This window comes from Elephas maximus, chromosome 15 (assembly GCF_024166365.1).
Source record: "Elephas maximus indicus isolate mEleMax1 chromosome 15, mEleMax1 primary haplotype, whole genome shotgun sequence".
NCBI lineage: Eukaryota > Metazoa > Chordata > Mammalia > Proboscidea > Elephantidae > Elephas > Elephas maximus.
The window spans coordinates 10,763,046-10,784,038 of NC_064833.1; the positions used below are offsets into that span (position 1 = coordinate 10,763,046).

Consider the following 20,993-nt stretch of genomic DNA (forward strand, 5'->3'; position numbering starts at 1 on the left):
AGGTAGAATTCTGGCCTCCCGTGCTGGAGACTCAGGTTCAGTTTGCAGCCGAGGCAGCTCATGTGCAGCCACCACCCGTCACTGGAGACTTGCAAGTTGCAGAGCTTCCACACTAAGACAGGTTAGAAAGAAAGGCCTGGTGATCTACTTTCAAAAATCAACCAGTGAAGACCGTGTGGGTCACAATGGTCGCATTCACAGCCAACGGTAACTACGGCATGGGACCCGGCAGCAAATGGTTCTGTTGTGTACAGGGTTACCATGAGGTGGGGGCAAACGTGGCAGCAGCTAACGAATGACAACAAGAAGTCTAGAAGGATGGAGACTGAGAAGGGTCATGAGTTATGTCATTGTGCATCATGATGCATGGGGACCTGACTCTGCATTCTGGGAACCAAAAAATCCAAAATGTACTTGGCAGGGATTTTTTTGTGATTTTCCAGCAACGAGGAGTGATTGGGTGATGCCACCGGCAGCCAAAATATAGTAATTGTTTGCCATATTGGTGGCCATCCTTCCTAACTTGGGATATAAAGTCCTTTTATAAAATGATGAGGTAGATAGATTTTAGTTTTCCTGCTTCTTAAAATATTCTACTGACATGCTAGAGGCAATAAGCGAAATCTCCAGTCCAGATCTTTCTCTTAAAATCTGCTCTATGTTTACACATTCACTTCTTCCTAAACACCTCCAAGCAGATGCCTCCCAGGCATCCCGAACCCAACCCCTGCCCCACCTCACCCATATGCTTTTTGGGAATTGGCATCATCATTTATGGGGATCCCAACCGGAAACCCTAACCATCATCCTTGGCTGCTGTGCAAATAAACTGAATTTCCATCTGGAAAGGACTCAACAGAAGGACAGTCGGAGTAAATATCCCTTCAAGTCTAAATTTCAGATTCTACCATTGTAAGTAGATACGGTGCCTGGTGGGGTGAACACAGCCTATCTGGGTTCATAGCTAAAAGCACGGTGCATAAGGTCTTTTGTGGTCTCTCTGCTGCTTACCTGGCCAACCCATCAGCCTCATCTCTCATCAGTCTATTTCCTGATACTCCAAACTCATATCTGGTGGTCTAGCCAAATACCCTATGTGTATGACTGTTCACTCTTCCCTTTGTTCGGCATACATTTACAAAGTGAAGTCAGTTCATTCATATGATGACTATATCATCCTTCAAAACTCAACTCAGATATCACCTCCTCTGGAAAGACTCCTAAGACCTCCTCCACCACCTGCCCCAAAGAGTTCATCTTTGGCTCTAAGCACCTTATCAAAATATCTACTGATCCAGTAATGCATCCTATTACAATTTACCTATCTTCTTATCCCTCTGTCAAACTGTCAGCTCCTTGAGATCAAAGGCTGCCTTGGTTTTCATTGGCCCTCCAGGATCCTCCACAACAGCATGCAAAGAATAACAGAAATAATAACAACACTTACCAAGTATTCAATACGGCGCTCTGGTGGTGCAGTGGTTAAGAGATACAGCTGCTAACCAAAAAGGTCTGCAGTTTGAATCCACCAGCCATTCTTTGGAAACCCTGTGGGGCAGCTCTACCCTGTCCTATAGGGTCACTATGAGCCAGAATTGACTGGATGGCAGTGGGTTTGGGTTTTGATTTATCTACTAAATACTGGGCTAAGTATTTTGCATTTATTATCTCAATCAATAAGTATATATTGAATGAATTAAATAATTAAATCCCTTTAAGAGCAACGGGTTATGATAATCTCTATAACGATTTACATACCATAAAACCTCAACAAATAATCATCGAATAAGCCAGTTGATTAATTAGTCACATAGGAAAGCAATAGCGGGCAGCTAACTTGCATAACATCTCACTTTTGTGGGGTGGATTTCACTTTGTAAAACACTTTCATTTACACTGCGAGGTTTAGTAGTTCATCAACCTTCAGACTAATAGTACTGCCGTTACTATATTGCAGAGGACTAAACCATGGCTCGGAGGTGGTAAATCACGCAGTCAAGGCTCACAGCTCATGACTGGTAAACCAGGACTCCTCCAGATTGTTCCCTGACGTCTGATGCTCACCATCCGCCCAGGCCCCTGCCGCCACACACACACCATAGCTCCTCCCTCTCCTTGTGACAAATTTCAGGGCTTCTCTTCAGTGGTATGCACACCATAGACAGAAGTTTCCACAGACATCTGTGGTGGTCCAGCATCTGTTCCTGCTATGAGCTTTGGGGGATGGTGAGCAATCATCTTTCATGTCGTTAACTTCAAAGACACTTCTGGGGGAAATTTCTAACAAAGAAAAACCATACACATGGAAACCAGACTTGGATCTACATTCTCTCCACGTCTGCATGGCATGTTACTAAATTGAGTCATGCCAAAATTCCCAGTGGAAATTCAAAGGCTTGAATTGAATAATGTGATTTCTCTCTAAGAAGTCTGACTCATGTCAAGTGGTCCCTCCCCCTCTCCCCCTACACATACACAGGCTAACAGGCTATCTGGGAGATGGCATGAGAACTGGGCTTCCTGAGAGCATCTGCAGTCCTCTTTTGGTTCAGCATGCATGATCCTGGGCTGCTGGGTAAAATTGCAGAAGTCCAGAGGTGAGAATGTGTGTGAAGAGCCAATGTGAGCTGAACAGTCATTCCAGTAGCGCAGAGGCCTCTCTTGGGATGTTGAATGAGAGCAAAGGGCAGATCCTGAGTTCTCAGTGGACTGTAGGTAGCTGGCCCAAGGCCACGCCACTGGTGTGAACCCAGCAGGTCGACTCTGCTGTACGCTCTCCAGTCTCCGTAGCAGGAGGAGCCGCTGCTGCTGTTGCCATTGACCAACTACTACGGATACGTGCGAAGTACTGTGCTAGGCATTTTGCACACGTGACCTCATCCAACTCTCACAACCACCAGCATGGAGGGAATATTATGAATTCCATTTTACCCTGAAGGACACTGAGGCTCAGAGCACTGAAGTGACTTGCCCTAGGTCACACACGGAGTAGAAATAGAACCGGAATTGAAACTCAGATTTGCCCAGTGTCCAAGCCTCTATGCTTTACTGCTTCCACTTCTGCAAACATCCGTCAAGCCTCTCCTGCTTACCTGTGGGCAAGTTTTTACAAAAACAGAAACAAAAGAAAACAAAACAAAACAAAAAAACCCACACCCTAGAGCATAACTCCACAAAGGAGCTGTTCTACACTGCACAGGTGGGGCCACCAGGTCACCATGAGTTGGAATTCCTCAAAATAAAGCCGAACTGAACCGACCATTAGCATTGCGAAAATAGCAAACATAAAAGGAAGCTTTAAGCCACCCGGACACAGAATGAAGGAATCTCTGAAGTTGCCTGAGTACTCACTCCAATGGCAGGGAGCTCAGAGTCTCAGTCTCACTCCACAAGCAGAACCATGGGTGCTGTCCATCGTCTGACCCCACCCCCTCTCACCTCATCTCCCAGCCTCCTCTCATGATGCCAGACACCCCATCCACATTGGAGCCCTCCCTACTGGACTTGGCCAATGGGGATGGGGGTGGGCCTGGCTGCTCCCTTGGTAAATCAAACTCAGCTCCTCCAAGGAGGTCAGGGAATTGAGCAGACTCCACCATGGGGGAGAATCAATGGATGAAGGACCAAAGAAATATTTTGTTTGTTCCAATTTCTCTGTAGGTCTAGCCACATGTAATATATTATTACTATTTTTAATCAATAGTTAAAATCATCATAATCCATACAACTAAAGGAACTCTACTACTGTTGATGGGTCGCATTCAGGGATGGTCTAGTTCATAGTTACGTACAATGATTTCAGGGGCCCCAGGAAGGACCATATGTCTAAAATATTTCCCCCAAATGCTTGTCACAGGGACTACAATTCCACTCTTAGAAATGAAAGGTTTCTGGTTTGCCCACTTGTTAAAATGTAAACACACTTTGGGAAAGTTACTAAAATAGCATCAATCCTTTTCACTTTAGTGTGAATTACATTGTTAATTCCATTTTATTAGGCAAAAATCTCCAGCATGGCACTAAGAAATCAAATAATAAATAACCAAGGTCCTTCTACTCCATGAGTTAGTACATATATGGCTGATTTGTGGGTAGGGGAAAGACCATTTTTCCATCATGGAGCACTGTTGAGGGAGGCATTTCTAGATGGAAGGCATGGCACTGAGCAGCATGAAGACATATGAGTTGACCAAAGTGGGCAGAAGGCTGGAGCTAGGAAAGGAAGGTAGGAACCTTCCCAGAACAGATAGGACAACACCAAAGATATCTCTATTTCCCAATTTTGATTGAGGGCATTTTTGATTATGTTGATATCTGGTTAATTCTAGGCTGAAAAATATCTTCTATAGCTAAGCAGAAGATTAAAAACAATCTTTAAAGCTAAAGCTAAAACAACCAAACCCAAAAGGTAGGTCCTGAGTCAGCACATTTTATTCTTGGCTCGATCTCCCTTAATTCAATTCAGCAAATCTTGATGGATCAGGTACAAGCACAAAAACTGGTGCTGGCCAGGGAGGTAAATACCAAGGTAAGTCTGTGTTGTCTCCATCCCCTAAAACTCCAAAATCTAACAAGGGTTTAAGACACAGTCATTGAGCAAACATTTCTCAAGAGCCTCCCAGGTTCACTGTGTACAGTTGCACAGGTTGTGCACTTTGGGTGGACACAAACCTTCAACCTTTTGGTTAATAGCCAAGCACATTAACCATTCACACCACCCAGGGACTCCTTATGCTGATTACCCTGGTGTAAATTTTAATAACAAACTATTCCACCCTCAAATGTACTCAGATTGGACTATTAAATTATCAAAGCACCATGGCAGATGCTGTGATGTGCCATCTGGATCCCAGGAGCAAAGGTCTCTTCTTCAACTGCTAGGAGTATTGCTGGCAAGCAAACCTCACCATCAGCCCCCTTCAGGTCCTGCCCAGGCTCAAAAGAGCCGCTCTCCAAGAAGTCATGCCTCTCCCGAGGCAGCCCATATCAGTGACTGACCACTGAGGGGCAGAACATTCATTAAGGCCATCCAAGGTTTAGCGTTCCCCAGAGGGGCTCTGAGGCCTTCACTGAGACTGGGTGGAAGCTTGACTTCTCCCTAGGCCCAGTCCTGCCCTCTACCCTTTCCCCTTCCCAAAGGCATTCCCTAAAAAGTAACCTGCAAGCTAAACTCCATCTCAGAGTCTGGTTCCTGGGGAACCCAGCCTGCAACAGCCACCATATTCACTGGGGCTACTCTGGGTTCAGATTCTGGATTTCAACCAAAGCTCTACCATTTACTAGTTATGTGACCGTGAGCCTCTCTAAGCTTCAGCTTCCAAATCTGTAAAATAGACATACCTCATGGGGCAATTGTGAGGATTAGAATATGCAAAGCACTTAGCACATAATTGGCATATTTAATCGTTTCATAAATTGTCTTTAGCTGCTGTTGAGTCGATTCCAACTGATGGAGACTCCAAAGGTACAGAGTAGAACTGTACTCCATAGGGTTTTCAAGGCTGTGACCTTTCAGAAGCAAATCACCAGGTCTTACACCCAAGGCATCTCTGGGGGAGGGTGAACCATCAACCTTTCAGTTAGCAAGTAGTCTAGACCTTAACTGCACCACGAGGGAGTTCCAGTCAATAAGTAGGGATTTAAAAACGTACAATTTTATCGCTCTGCCATTAACTGGCTGTGACTTGGGAGACCAACTTTCTCTCTCTCTGCTTCAGTTTCCTTCTCTGTACAAAGATGGGTTTGGATATGGGAGCTATGGCTGGGATTTCTTGAATACTCACTCTTCAAGTTCTGTGCTGTGCATTTTACTTATTTCTTCTTCAACGAAACCCCACTAGATTGATATTTTTTATTCTTAACCATCATCCTCATCTTACAGAGGCAAATTGAGGCCTCAGGAAGCTAAGACATCCGGCCCCAGGGTAATCAGTGGGTCAGTGATGGAATAGGATTTGAAGCTGGGCTGATGGACTTCAAGGCCTCATGCTCCACATGGATGGCTGTGCTGCTTCCTTCAGTTAGGTGGTGTGCATGTACCCCTCCAGTGCTGACATTTTTAGGATCATATGACTCAGTGTTCAGGTTAATAAGAGACATTTACGGAAAAGATCTGCTAAATTCCATAAACCCATTGTCACAGCTGAGAGCACAGGACAGAGGCAAAGCAGACAAAGATGATTCCCTTCAACTGCATGGCCCAAAATACTGTTCCTTAGCCACTTCTATTTCCATCCCTCCCAGATCCTGGCTTGGCCCCTGTCATTGAGCTCCAGGATGAGGCTAGGGAAAAGGTGTGGAAAGCTGAGCAGGGCAAACTTTAATGCGGCTTCTCTCCTAGCACCTCCTCCTGTCTGCTCAGCTTCAGTCTCACTAGCAGCTCCCTCTACTGGCAGCCGCCTGCGCTGCACCCACTGCTCAAAGATGGCTAAAGGGTATTTTGACGTTCCTGGGGAAAACGAACATAGAAAGCAGAGTGCAAATTCCCAAGGACTCATCTTCCGTGTTTCCCTATGGCTTCCAGTTCAAATACTAAATTTACTTCAGTGGTATGGGGCAGTTCTACTCTGTCCTATAGGGTCTCTATGAGTCAGAATTGACTCAAAGGCAATGAGTTTTATGGGCACCTATAAATAGAACTGTCCCTGAAGTAGTGGATGGAAACCAAAACGTCAATTGTCTTGGGAATAAGCCATTGGAAGACCCACCACTTGGGCATGCAGGAATGGTGAGGTGTCATTATTTCACGCAGGTTCCCCCACCTGGGACGCCATCTGCCCTGGACATCCTCTCTGAACTGGTGACCGTGGGCCTTTTAACATGCAGTGACACTTTCTCTCACGCAGAAATAACATGTCTACTGTTCTGCTTGTTTAAAAAATATAACATTTTTCCCCAAAGAGAAGAAAATGGTGCCCTATACACAGATGACACAGTTCTCCTCATTCCCTCAAAATCCGCCCATCCACCCACCAATGTGTCCTCCTCACAGCCAAAGAGAAAGCTTTCAAGTAGCCTAGTTTTAAACCTCATGGCTCAACTGCTTAAAACCCTTCAAGGGTATAGAGTACCCAAGGTGCTTTCTGTTTGGGTCTCTGCTCCCCTCTCCACCCAGCCTCTCTCCTGCCATGGCTGCCCCTACAACCCTGATCTCCTTATATTCTCCAGGAGGCTGACCCCACTCAGGCCCCTGCAACCCTGACCTCCTTATGTTCCCCATGAGGCTGCTCCCACCCAGGCCCCTGCAACCCTGACCTCCTTATGTTCCCCAGGAGGCTGCTCCCACCCAGGGCCCTGCATTCTGCCCATGCAGGCCCTTTGCCCACAGCACCCTCAACACTCCTTGACACTCTGACAAAGCGTGCCAGTCCTTTCTGCCACACTGGGCCATGAAGCCCCCATGGTGCCTTCCCTGCCTGTCTGCACTGACTTTGGGGAGCCTTCCCCAGGCCTCCACTGCAGCCTGGAGACAGCTCCTTGAGGCATGTTGCTCCCCACTTTCCTTGTTTTTCTCCAGACCCCAGCGTGAGCTCCTGTCTGTGCAACCAGGACCTCCAATCCCAGCACAGTGCCTTTTCTGGAATGTCAGTGAAACTCAGAGTCCATTATCGTCAAAGTGGCTGCCTATGAAAGTTCACGGACTTGAAGTAATTGCAGTGAGAAACCATCTGTTTTTCCTTCGCACGCTGCCCTACACTTGTCCCTGCTAGCGCCCCGTCACCTTCCTGCTCACAACCCACCTGAGAAAGCTTACTAAGTCTAGCTCCGAACCCAACAGGAAAGGTTTGGGCTGTGGCTTCATAGCGCATGTTTCGCCGGCCCCACACTCTGGCTAAAGCCTTCTCGGCTGCCACACCTCCACCTGTCTCACTACCATCCTACGCCGGCCACACGGAGCTGTTCTGTGGCTCTGGGACTTCGAATGCGAAAAATTCCTCTATATGAAAGACTTCCTGAAACCTGCCTGTCTGGCAAATTCCTGCTCCTTTCAACCCAGCTTCTGTGCTAGAAGCTGTCTCTGGAACAAAATAAACGAATGCTTAGAGTTGTCCCTGGCTCTTAGCCTGGGCTCAAGACAGTCCCGTGCGTTTTCAGCAGTCTCATTCATTTTCACTCCATCCCCATCAGCCAGTCTCCTTTTAGAGGGCAGCTTATTCATATACTCATACAAGAAACAGGCAAGTCTAGGGCTCAAAAGTCATTGAAGGTCTTCCTCTTTCTCGCTGACCCTCTATTTTACCAAGCATGATGTCCTTCTCTAGGGACTGATCCCTCCTTACAACATGTTCAAAGTATGTGAGACGTAGTCTCACCATCCTTGCTTCCAAGGAGCATTCTAGTTGTACTTCTTCTAAGACAGATCTGTTTGTTCTTTTGGCAGATCATAGTATATTCAATATTCTTCGCCAACACCACAATTCAAAGGCGTCAATTCTTCTTCCATCTTCCTTATTCATTGTCCAGCTTTTGTATGCATGTGAGGCGATTGAAAACACCATGGCTTGGGTTAGAAGCTCCTAGTCCACAGAAAGATTGATGACAAGGACTTTTCCCCAAAGCTGACAGAGAGAGAAAATCTTCCCCTGGACCCGATGCCCTGAATTCGGACTTCTAGCCTCCTAGACTCTGAGAGGATAAACTTCTCTTTGATAAAGTCATCCACTTGTGGTATTTCTGTTATAACAGCACTAGATGACTAAGACTAACTCTCTTTAAGCCCCACTTGGATCATCTGTGATGTGGTGATAACAATACCTGTCTGACATCCAAGATGCTGAGAACTCGGCACCAGGATTGGAGGAAGATTCGTTAACAACATGTGATATGCAGATGACACAGCCTTGCTTGCTGAGAGTGAAGAGAACTTGAAGCATTTACTGATGAAGATCAAAGACCACAGCTTTCAGTATGAATTATACCTCAATATAAAACAAAAATCCTCACAGCTGGTCCAATAAGCAACATCATGATAGATGAGAAAAGATTGGAGTTGTCAAGAATTTCATTTTACTTGGATCCACAATCAACATCCACAGAAGCAGCAGTGAAGAAATCAAAAGATGCATTGCACTGGGCAAATCTGCTGCAACAGACTTCTTTAAAGTGTTGAAAAGCAAAGATGTCACTTTGAGGACTAGGGTGTGCCTGACCCAACCCATGGTGTTTTCAGTTGCCTTATATGTATGGGAAAGCTGGACAGTGAATAAGGAAGATCAAAGAAGAATTGATGCCTTTAAATTGTGGTGCTGGCAAAGAATGTTGAATATACCATGGACTGCCAGAAGAATGAACAAATCTGTCTTGGAAGCAATACAGCCAGAATTCTCCTTAGAAGCAAGGATGGCTTCATTTCAAGTATTTTGGACATATTATCAGGAGGAACCAGTCCCTGAAGGACATTATACTCGGTAGAGGGTCAGCGAAAAAGAGGAAGACCCTCAACTCAAGAACACCTAACAATCTCACATCATCAGTTCAGGAAGCTAAAACCAGACCCCATGTACATATGAAGTGCTTAGCACAGACATTCTGTGTAGAATGCTTAGAAAATATATATATTCATACATAGACTTCAAAACCAGATATTTTAACCAAGTGATGAGGATGGATAGCATGGCTTGAGGGCGTTTACACTTTCAGCTCAGCCTTGACTGTAGATAATTTCCCCCCACTAGATTGGGTTAGAGATATATATGTGTCTTCAGCCACAGTCATAATGACAGATGTCTAGAGCCACTCAGACATCATGTCACAGGACAGGAATTAGTGTGGCTTTGCTCTTGGCTGAGTGGTGTTTGGAGCCCAGGCAGAGCCTCTCATTTCCTGACAAACAGAAGGCAGAAGCGGGGGCACCAGAGTGGGGCCACATGTCATCACCATTTCCACATCATCCATCCAGAGCACCCAGTCCCCACTGCACCCACCTTCCCCGCCCTTCCTGCAGCCAGACAGAGCATGTCACAGTGAGGGCCAGTGCTATGTGCAGTCCATGCCCCTACTTCTGGGTGCGGGGCTAGCACGTCACCCCAGGTGCCACCACATCACCTGGTGTGCCTGGGTGACAGCAAGCCACAAATCTCTTGCAAATGAAGGGTTGACTTCCTTCACTTTTTGCCACAAACTAGTCCTAGAATTGCCTCGGCATTGTGCAAGTGTAGACAGTACTTGGAAGGAGTCCTGGTGGCACAATGGTTAATTAAGCACTTGACTGAGAACCAAGAGGTTAGCAGTTCAAACCCACCGGCAGCTCCATCTGAGAAAAGACTTGGTAACCTGCTCTGTAAAGATTACAGCCTAAGAAACCCTATGGGGAAGTTCTATTCTGTTATATGGAGTCACTATGAGTCAAAATCAACTCAACTGCACACAACAACAAAAATAGTAGGCATTTCTTGCTATGGGAAAACAAGCCTTAGGATAACAATTGGGAGAGCTGAGTTTCTCCCACTCTGCTTCTAATTACTCCATTATCTGACCAAGTCATTTAATTTCTGTGAGTTGTTCATTTCTACGTCTGTCCAATGGGGATAGTGCTGGTATTTATACGAGTAAAATAATATATGTTCACACCTACGCATCAGTATAATGGCTGATAGGGGCTACAGGAGCTTGCGTTAACGGAAGTGAGAGGGAGGTGCAAGCAGTAAAATACTGGACAAACTTAAGGAGAAAGAAAATGAGGTGGTGCTGTCACAAGAGAGACTGAGAAGCTAATGAACTTACCTTTCTCTGTGAGAGGCGGCAGGACAACCGAAGGGCAAAAACTAGGCGCATCATTCTGGGCCACTGAAAAGAAGAAAAGGCAACCTTTCAGCTCCTTTTCCGCCTTGATATCATTGAGTTGTGAAGGCATTAACCAAGGTACAACATGGCGATAGGGAGACTGGAGGGCTGTTCTGCAGAGACCCATGAGGGACGACGGACACTTAGATGAGGCATGCCTTGCGAATGCCCAGCGGGCTGTCCCAGGGGTTCTCTCGCTGGAGGTTATTGAATTCCTACAGCAGACCATGATTAGAGAGACATGATCATTCCAGTCTAGGAGAGGAGGACATTGAGGCACAGGGAGCTTGAGAGCCTTGCCTAACGTCACGCAGCCAGTAGGTGGTAGAGCCAGGGTATGAACGGGGGTCCTTGGCTCCCAGTGCTTTTGCCTTTAATTACCCCCTTCTGCAAGAACAGCGACAACAAAAATGGTTAAGAACATGGAGTCTGCAATCAGACAGATGTCAGATTGACTCCCAGCTCTATCACTCACCCCCTGTGTAACCTTGGGCAAGTTGCTCAGCTAGGGTAGGCTTGTTAAGCAATTGAACGCTAACCCTTCTGAGATCTACGCAGCGGTATGTGGGGGCCAGCTTGCATGGCTCCCAAGAGCCAATCAATGGTGCCCATTTCTTCCTACCTCTGCTTTCAGTAAGATCAAGTTGGTCGTTTGAAATGGGTCACAGTGGGAGAATGTATACCATGGAAACGGCAAACAGTACAAATCAGTCATTCCCCCCACCCCACCAGTTGTTGAGTATTTACCAGCACTCACGTAAGGTCGCTAACAATAGGCCCTATCTCATAGAGTGGTTAGGATTAAACGAGATTTTGTGTGCGGAATACAGCCCAGTGCCTGGAGCAAACTCCACACTAAGTAAAAGGTAGAAGTTGTCGACTGATGACTAAGAGTGGGCTGTAGAGTAAGCTGCTACCTATGTGTGGTAGCTTCTATGTGGGTTGGGAGAGGGAAGCTCATAACTAGACGAGCGTGTCATTTTCTTTCCAGGTTAATTCTGTATCTAGTACTGCTACAGGGCCCGAGCACATTTGCAGAGAAAAGAGGAACTGTGAGGCACCTATTAGTTTCTTCCAGAAGTCACATTTGATTTGGTTTACAAACCAAAGACCTACCCCCTTGCAGGCAGCTGACAGCTGTGGCCAGAATGGGCATCAGTGGTCCCCTTCAAAGAGCAGAGGGCTCAATGCACCAGTGGCCAGCTGCTTCCAGGAGCCTGGACTCTGGGGCCCTGTTTGACCACAGAGCAGCCCCTCACTCACACACACACACACACACACACACACACACACACACACACCCGGCACTGCCATCCTGGCCCTCTGGGCTCTAAGAACATTTCTTCTCTGGGTCCTACTGCTGGGAGAGTGCTACATACAGCCTCATTTGCATTCACAATTGCTTAGCTTCAGCCTCTGAGACAGCTCTGTGGTTAGAAATGTGGAGTTTCTCTTCACTTCTGGTCGGCTGAGTCACAGGCCCATTGCTACAGGCTCTTTGAAGTTCCCTCCTGGACCTGCCTCACTCTAGGTGTGCCCTTCTCCTCATCTTTTGTTCTTTGAGCTTAGTGCAGGTACCAAGTGTATGCTGCATTTGCCTCATGCAGGTCTCTCCCCCCCTTCAGAGCCACGAGGTTGGCAGGGCAGGAACTTGGTCTACTTCATCTCTAGAACCCACTGCTGATCGCTGGGCATAGCTGCTGCTCCTTCCCCCATGCCCCTTAATCTACAACCATCTTGTCCTCAGACTCGCTTTTGAATAATCTTTTGTGGAAGAAAACTACTGTAATTATTTCCTTTTGAGACTCTCAAAGCACACCACAGATCCCATCGGAGTAACACCAGCTCATCACAGTGTAACTCTGTCTGCAGAGAGAAAAATGAACTCCGTGAGATGGGAATAGGAATAGCACCAACACTCACGGGAGTCGTGAGTGGTTAATTCAGAGGAAGCACTCCAGAGCTGCTTCTGACACAGAGTAAGTGCTTAAGTACCGTTCGCTTTCCAGAATTCCAAATTCTCATGGAATCCAGGCTTTCCATAGCCGTCAAGGTCAGATGAACTGCTGAAACTACTGCCTGAGATAATCTTCAAACCTTAAACCAAAAATATTCCCTGAAGTCTTCTTTAAATCAAACAATGGTTTAACCTAATTAGTACTGACTGTCTACCTTGAGCATGCTGTGCTCTTTTAAAGAACTATTTATGTGGGATCAAACCGACAACAGCAACTCGAAAGGTTCAATGGGAAGTTTAGGGGGTGGCGAGTTCACGTTAATAGGGAAGGAACAATTCGGAAAAGGAGGGTGAGAATGGTTGTACAACCTGAAGAATGTAATCAATGTCACTGAACTGTCCATCTAAAAAAAAATCTAGAAAGTGTTAAATTGTTGAATGTTCTGCTACGTATATCTTCAACAACAACAAAAATAAAATAAATCATTTAAAAAAAAGAAATGTTCATTTTTTCCCCTGTCTGCCTTCCTACACAGGCTGTGGGCAGGGACTTCTACCCCCTTGAGCTTCCACAGTGCTTGGCCGAGAGCAGGCGCTCAGTACATAGCAGTTTCTTCCCCCTTCTTCAGCTATAGCTGCTCAGAAACAGGGGATAAATTTTCCACTTCTTGTATAGGATTCTCAGCCTGGAGTTTAATGGTGGGTCCATGGTAACCACTCGGTACAGGTGTCAACACACCAAGCGATCAAGGGCAAAATCTACTATAGAAATTTTTGGTAAAAATCCCTCTGTAAAAAGTTAAGTCTCTACCTTGACAGGGAACACAACAGAGAATCCCTGATGGAGCAGGAGAGCAGTGGGATGCAGACCTCAAATTCTTGTAAAATGACCAGACTTAATGGTCTGACTAAGACTAGACAGACCCCAGAGGTCCTGGTCCCCAGGCCTTCTGTTAGCCCAAGACTGGAACCATTCCCAAAGCCAACTTTCTAGACAGGGATTGTGCTAGACTTTAAGACAGAAAATGATACTGGTGAGGAGTGAGCTTCTTGCCTTAAGTAGACACATGAGATTATGTGGGCAGCTCCTGTCTGGAGGGGAGATGAGAGGGCAGAGGGGAACAGGAGCTGGCTGAATAGACACAGGAATACAGTGTGGAGAGGAGTGTGCTGTCTCACTACGGGGAGAGCAACTATGAGTACATAGCAAGGTACGCATAAATTTTTGTATGAGAGGTTGACTTGATTTGTAAACTTTTGCTTAAAGAACAATTAAAAAACATTAAATCACGTGTGCCCGTGCTTGCTAAGAGGTGAAGATTAGAATCCTACCCATCCTTGGAAGCTCAGAGCTAGTGGCTTCTGTTTCATGCAGCTTTTCCTAGCCCTATTGAGGCTACACCTTAGTGTTATGTATATGATTGTCTAACATAAAAATAAGGATGGAAAAAGTAATGACGGTGTTGTCTTATGTGTTACAATTTTCCTATAGGGATTGTCTGCTAGAGAAAATAGAATCCAAGACCATATGAATGTTCAGAATCTGGCTCCCAAGTATGTTCGGGCTCACAGCATATCATGAAGCAAAAGATGATTCCGTCCTGCTCAAGCTGACCCAACCGAGAAAAGAGTCTAACTTGTTAAACCAGTCCATAAGTAAAATTCCTTACTTAGATCAAGTTACTTAACCTCTCTGAGCCTCTCTTCTCTCATCTGATGATAATTGTGACAATTAAATGACATCACGTTTGTAAAATGCCTAGTATCAGGTCAGACACACAGTAGGAGCCCAATGAATAGAGGCTAGGTCTGTAGCACCAGAGGCCCAGGCTCAGTTGATGCTCAGGCAGTATGTATTGATAGTTGTTGGTCAAAATCCTGAGTTCTCAATCTGACCCCACAGGACAAAATGTTGGAAAAAGTTAGCGCTCGGTGCTGTCAGATGAAAAGAAACAGAACAGATGAAATAAGCTGGGAGGATGAGCACCTTGGTTTCCTTTCCTTACCAAATCCTGCCAAGAGGCTGTAAATACTCTGGTCTGATTCCCATTACATTTCTGAACAAATGACTTATTTCTTAAGTTTCCTTTTACCCAACTCTTCCCTGAGCAATAAGAAAATGGAAAATGGCATTTTTCAGCCTTTGGTGGGGTGAGGAGGTAGGAGGAGGTGTGGGAGGAAAGATGGGGAAGGAGGCACTGAGGGTGAGAGTTCAGCTGAGAGCCCCCTACACGCCCGTAGCTGACATCAGGTCTCCCCCGTACTGTGAGTTAAAGGAGGGAGATGGCTATGGATAGAATTCTCTTCCCTAAATAGAAACCCACTGAGGCTATTTAATTTTACAACCCTGATTCTTTTCTTGAGGAGCCCTAGTGGCACAGCGCTTACGTGCTCGGCTGTTAAATGAATGGTCAGCAGTTTGAACCTACCAGCCACTCCATGGAGAAAGATCTGGTAGTCTGCTTCCATAAAGATTGCCCGATTCCATAAAGATTACAGCCTTTGAAATCCTCAGGGGCCGTTCTACTCTGTACTATAGGGTTGCTGCAAGTCGGAACTGACTCGATGGCAACGGGTTTGGGTTTTTCTTTTGGATTCTTTTCTTAAAATAATTCAAGATGTTAAAATAAAATAAAAAGACAGTAGAATGAATTCAGATCAGATTAAGTCACAGGATGCTCAAGGTGAGTGTCAGCAGAGAAAATTCCATTCAGCCTGATAATAACCGACTCCAGAAGAAATCTGCCAGAAAACCAAGGAATGCATGGGGGACTCTTGGGACCATGAACAAGGGTCGAGGACCACATTCCACCCAGGAGCCCTGGGCCTCTCGGGCTGTTGGATATGACTTTGGAACAAGAGGCTCAGCCACCAACTGGTCTGGTTTGGTCGTTTATTAATTAACCTATTAACAATGTATTGTTTGCTAATCAATTGAGTCCGGGGGTGTGGGCAACCAGTCAGACAAGGTGTCTGAACATTTCAGTATCAGTCACTTACAGGATACCGACGATCAAGAGGCAACATAAGAGGGAAAGAAGGCCAGTTTCGGGGTTACCAGATTGGGGGTTGCATTCTGACTCTGCTTCTTATGAGCTGTGTGGTTTTGTTCAAGCAACTCCAACTTTCTGTGCCTCACTCTGCTCATCTTAAAGTGGGAGTAATTAAGCCTGCTCCACAGGGGTGGTATGAGTGGTATGAGTATTAAACGATGTAGCCTACATAGAAGCCCTAGCATGAGTCTGACACATGTAGGCACAAGACAAATGTTAGTTCTCCTTGCCTTGCCCACTTTGGGCAGCCTGTTGGGTTAGGTGATGTAAAGAATGTAAAGATCAAAATCACAGATCTCTAAGAGTCTGTCGGAATCAGGCATTCCATGACACTTAGGTGAAGGTCGGGGGGAAGTCATAAGTAAGAGAAGTTGGGAGATACTAAACCTCAGCCCATTGTCCCCATTTTATATCCACTAAGACAGGGCTTTCAGTCATTTTGTGTCTGGGACATCTTTGTGAATTTGCTTCTGGGACATAGAGCAAGGTGTCTAGTCTCCAGGCAGTCATCCATAACTCCCCGAGTCAACTCATGTCCACACACACCCAGAATCTAAGAGGAGATAGGACCCGAGTGAATTCATTCACTTATTTTACCAGTGGAGAAACTGAGGCCCAAGGCAGTGGGATGGCTCTCCCAAAGACAAACATATAGTAGATGGCAGAGTTGAGAAGACACTAATGCCTCCTCACTTGAGTCTCGTAGCTTCTCCACCACGCAATACATTCATTAACTCATCCATTTCAAATAGAGCTCCAGGAGCATGTTACACCTGCTAAGGGACCACATTCGGCCAACACTACCTTGGTCCTGAAACTCCAACTCCATGAACACTGTCAAATCACACTGGCTGTCCCCATTTCCTCCCCTGACACTTCCATGTGCTACCTTGTCCTGATTGATTGACAAGGCAAGAAAACCAAGGGAACCTGGCAGAATGCATGTTTCATCTGTCTAGCAACAGCACCTTAATCATCGTTGAGGAACCTCCTCTTCCCAGTGAACAGTCTTGTTGGGACAGTCCATTATGTTGCCCCATCCTCACTCTGGTAGTGGTTGAGTTCATGGCCCAAGCTGGGCTAAATTCTCTTCCTTGAATTTGAAGCTTGAATACAATGACAAAACTTTTTGGATCAGATAGATGACAACAGTGGCCCCCTGAAGATGCTGTCCTTTTGTTCTTGCTAAATACACTCACAGCGCTGGCCCAATTCCATCTTTTCTGAGACCTAGTTGGTCAGCTTTCTTTTGAGTCTATGAGCAGACTTTCAATAAATCTCTTTCCTGATTAAGTTAAATAGAATCTGTTTCTGTTGCTTGCACCCAATGAGTCCTGACTAACCTACTTCCCAGCCCAAGGACATCATCCTACTGCACGGTTGGGAAAGAGCCAACTAAAGGTGCCTACATCGCTGTTAGGGGCAGGTTACTTACCAGGTTTCTGGTACCATCCAAAGGGATAGGTGCGGACTTCAGTGTCAGGGGAATTGCAGTCCAAAATGCGCCAGGCTCCTCCGTTCTCCTCACTGCATGTCTGAAGTCCCAAGCTGCTTAGGGTTAGGCACGTCACCTCTCCTCCTGGAGTAAAAAGTAACAGGACCAGGTAAGTGGTCGTGACCAGAGCTTGTTGAATAAGGAAACTCTGCAAAGGCATTGTTCAGCGGACACTTGGGGTGCACCCACTATGTTTCAGGCGTGATTTTTGTCACTGGAAATATACAGATGAAGAGCCTGGCACTTGGACCTAGGGAGCTTCTGGTCTAAGCACACAGAGATGGGGGCAGTGACGGATGCTCCAGGGATGGAGGCCGGGCTGTGCTAGGGCTTTGCTCGCATCACACCACCTGGCCCTCACACAACCCTGTGGGGAAGGTAACTTTAGTATCCCTATTTACAGATGAGGAAACTGAGGCTCTGAGAGATGAAGTGACTTCCTCAGGACCGCCCCACTAGTACGCGACTGAGTCCCCCATTGCCACTGAGTTGATTCTGACTCATAGCAACCCCAGAGGACAGAGTAGGCAGATGCTCCATAGGGTCTCCAAGGCTGTGATCTTTACAGAAGAAGACTGTCACATCTTCCTCCCACAGCCTGGCTTGTGGGTTTGAACCACTGATCTTTCAGTTGGTAGCCAAGTGCTTAACTACTGCATCACCATGGCTCCTTAAACAGGACTGAACCAAATGTTAAATACAGATCATATGTATGGATCCAACACCAAGCTGCCTGACTTGAGTCTTACAAGATGAACAGAAAACAGCTAAGTGAGGCATGGAAGGAAGGCTGTTTGACCAAGTAGAACCATAAAGTTGACAGAGCAGTGGACCGGGAGCCATGTTCCAGCGATCACATTTATTAGGCATCTACCCTCCCCACGCCCCCACCTTCCCATCTGTGAAAGGGTTATGGAACATCATCAAAGTGTATGTGTCTTCTAGACAGTAAAGTGCTGCACACAAGGAGGGGGATGTTGGTATCATTGTTACCTTTTAACTGAGACACATTGAGAAATCCAAAACCATTGCAGCACGGGTCCGCGTCACACCGCCGCTCGCACTCAAAGAACCTAGTGCAAGAGAAGGCAGAGGCCTGATGGTTCTGGATGCTGGTCCAGGACCCTACTGGGTCTGCTGAATTGGTGACATTCATACTTTCAGGGTCTACTTTCTTTATGACTACCTAATTTGGGGGTGCTCTGGTGAATTTCATCACTTTGAGGCTCTTTCTTGAAAAAGATATCCTACTCTTCTCTCGGAAACCATGTTTGCCATCCTTCCCTCACTCGCTTATTCATCAAGTACACAGTCTGTGCCTGTTGTGCGCCAGGCTCCAAGCCAAGGCCACCTGGGATCCTGAACATGCTCCTACGATCTTTTCAGATCAGGAGGAGGTCTCAGCTGTGGACTCTGGGAAAAGGAAGAAACAGTAGAAAAAGTGCCTCCAGGAAAGGCGAGCCCATGGCTTACACACAGCACGACCCAGCAGATGTCTGTTGAGGCAGCAGAGCTGAGGTTTGTTTCCCCTTTGCTTCCTCCCTCACTCACTCTGGGACACAAGCTAATCACATCCCAGAAATACATTCTGTTTTCTGGTCAGCAGAGCCAGGTTCTCAGGACCTGCCTTGCTTATCAACTCAGTGTGGCTGCTGAACTCACTTGCAGCTTCTAGGACCGATCCTGGCAGGGGGGTCTTGTGTGGCTCCAAACGAATGTTCCTGGGCTCAGTTCTAAACTCTACCTCCCCTGACGCTGTGTCCCATTCTGACCATTCATTCCTAGCTCCTGAAAGCTTGCTCAACCTCTTAGGCCCTTTTTGGTGTGGGGTACGAGCCTCGTTCTTGACGTTCTCCTTCCCTATCTTAGGAACCCCCAAACCCAAACCACATCCCATCTGCAGAGCAGCTTACCCATTAGAAATTGATTTTTCAGACATGGGCACTTTGCTTCTGATGGAAATCCCTGTCAGTTTTTGGAACGGCAGACGAGTGTAAAAGTTCTTCACTTTATCTTTCAGTACAACTACACAGAGGGAAAAAAAGTTATTTAGAGATAGATTTGTTGTATCCATGAAAATATGAGGACAAAGGAGTAATAATCAGATTGAAAGCTTCCAGGTAAGAATGGCAGACTACGATTATGCATCATCTTCTGCTCCCTACCCAATTTCAATAAATAATAGTAAAGGGATGATTTTAAAACCATAAACCCACAATAAAGGGAATAGGAGAAGAAATATAAAAACAAAATTTTGAAAGCATGCGTTTGAGTTAAAATGTCTTAAAAGACCCAAGAAAGTTGAGTCCTCCAACTTTGTGTACAAAGAACCAAGAAGGAGCCCAATATAACTTCCCAAAAGGTTTAAGTATCTGCAGCACTGGAAGTGCAGATGGACTAGGAATGGAGGAAAAAAACAAAAACCAAACCCACTGCCGTTGAGTTGATTCATTCCAACTCATAGCAACCCTACAGGACAGAGAACTGCCCCACAGGGTTTCCAAAGAGGCCGGGGGATTTCAACTGCTGACATTTTGGTTAGCAGCCAAACACTTAACCACCACACCACCAGGGCTCCTGGTGAGCTGAAAATCTCTTTAAGATGCTCGCCTTTGCTTTCCACAGGTGACAACTGCCCCCTTCCCATAACAGAAGAGCATGCAAGATTTTTTCTCTGGAGAGAATAAGAGGGAAGGTCTCTGCACTGGGGTGTACCATGTAGAGTTAATGATGCAGGTAACATGTTGAAACTAGGAGGTTGTTTCAAGTTGGTCTGCATAGTGAATATTAAGACTTCCCCAGTTTCCAACCTTATTTGGTGCCCTAACCACTAGCAACCAGGCTTATAGCCCCTAGGCCAGATACAGCAAGAGATTTCTCTGGGGGAAGGACCTAAAAACACTGACATGAGGCATTGGCCCAAGTAGGCTATCCTACAGGAAAATCCAAAGTCAACAAGTCCATTAACACATACTCTGAGCTTCCCAATCACCTTTTTGGCCTCCCTTTTATATTTGAGTGGAAAACCAAAGGTCAAAAGACATCTGAGAAAGGCCTCCAACAAACAGGGAGAGAGAGCAGTAAATGAGGGGACAGCACCTGGGAGGAAATGGAGACCACAGTGCAAGGTAAAAAAAAAAAAAAAAAAGTCAAAAATAGTATCATCATTGTCCTTGGAGAGGAAAATCAACCAAATTGCTATCTTGTTAAAGCTACCGTTGTTTGGATTTTCAATAATATACCTTGCCAAATGCAATTCTAACTGATTAAACTGGCTCGGTCTGAGCAGAATTATTCTCTGTCATCAACTCGATGCATTTCTGAGTGGCTTCACATCTTTTACAAGGAGCATGCATAAGTTATTTTTTAAAAAAGAAGGAGAAATTAATCTGTGTATTTCTGAAGCAACAGAGCCAACAGTCCACTGGAAATACAGCTTGAGCAATTCCAACCAAGTGCTCACCTTTCTTCCGGAACAGCATCTCTGGCCTGTGAGGCAGGATCACTCTGCAGCCCTTGGGACTGGTCTCCATGACATCATCACACACCTGGGCCTCTGGGTAGAGGGTGCAGGTGAAGTACAAGGGTGCACTGTCTGTTATCTCTGCCAGCTGACAGAAAGAGGGCTCCTGGACACAGCCTACAGGCAAGACAGCATTTGGATTTCAATCTTTAGGAGACTTATAGAAGATAGTTACCTCTACAG

At 46.0% G+C, this 20,993-nt stretch overlaps 1 protein-coding gene across 3 annotated transcripts in view; it reads right to left on the reverse strand.

Moving 5' to 3' along the window:
• TG (thyroglobulin) overlaps window positions 1-20,993 on the reverse strand; it is a 232,277-nt gene that overhangs the window by 136,157 nt on the left and 75,127 nt on the right. For all 3 annotated transcript variants that reach the window (XM_049854070.1, XM_049854071.1, XM_049854069.1), the window contains 5 exons: window positions 20,751-20,927; window positions 19,201-19,312; window positions 18,281-18,360; window positions 17,228-17,371; window positions 10,723-10,785 (listed from right to left, as the gene is read on the reverse strand). In XM_049854070.1, coding sequence (XP_049710027.1) covers window positions 10,723-10,785; window positions 17,228-17,371; window positions 18,281-18,360; window positions 19,201-19,312; window positions 20,751-20,927 — 576 coding nt within the window. The remainder of the gene's footprint in view (window positions 1-10,722; window positions 10,786-17,227; window positions 17,372-18,280; window positions 18,361-19,200; window positions 19,313-20,750; window positions 20,928-20,993) is intronic.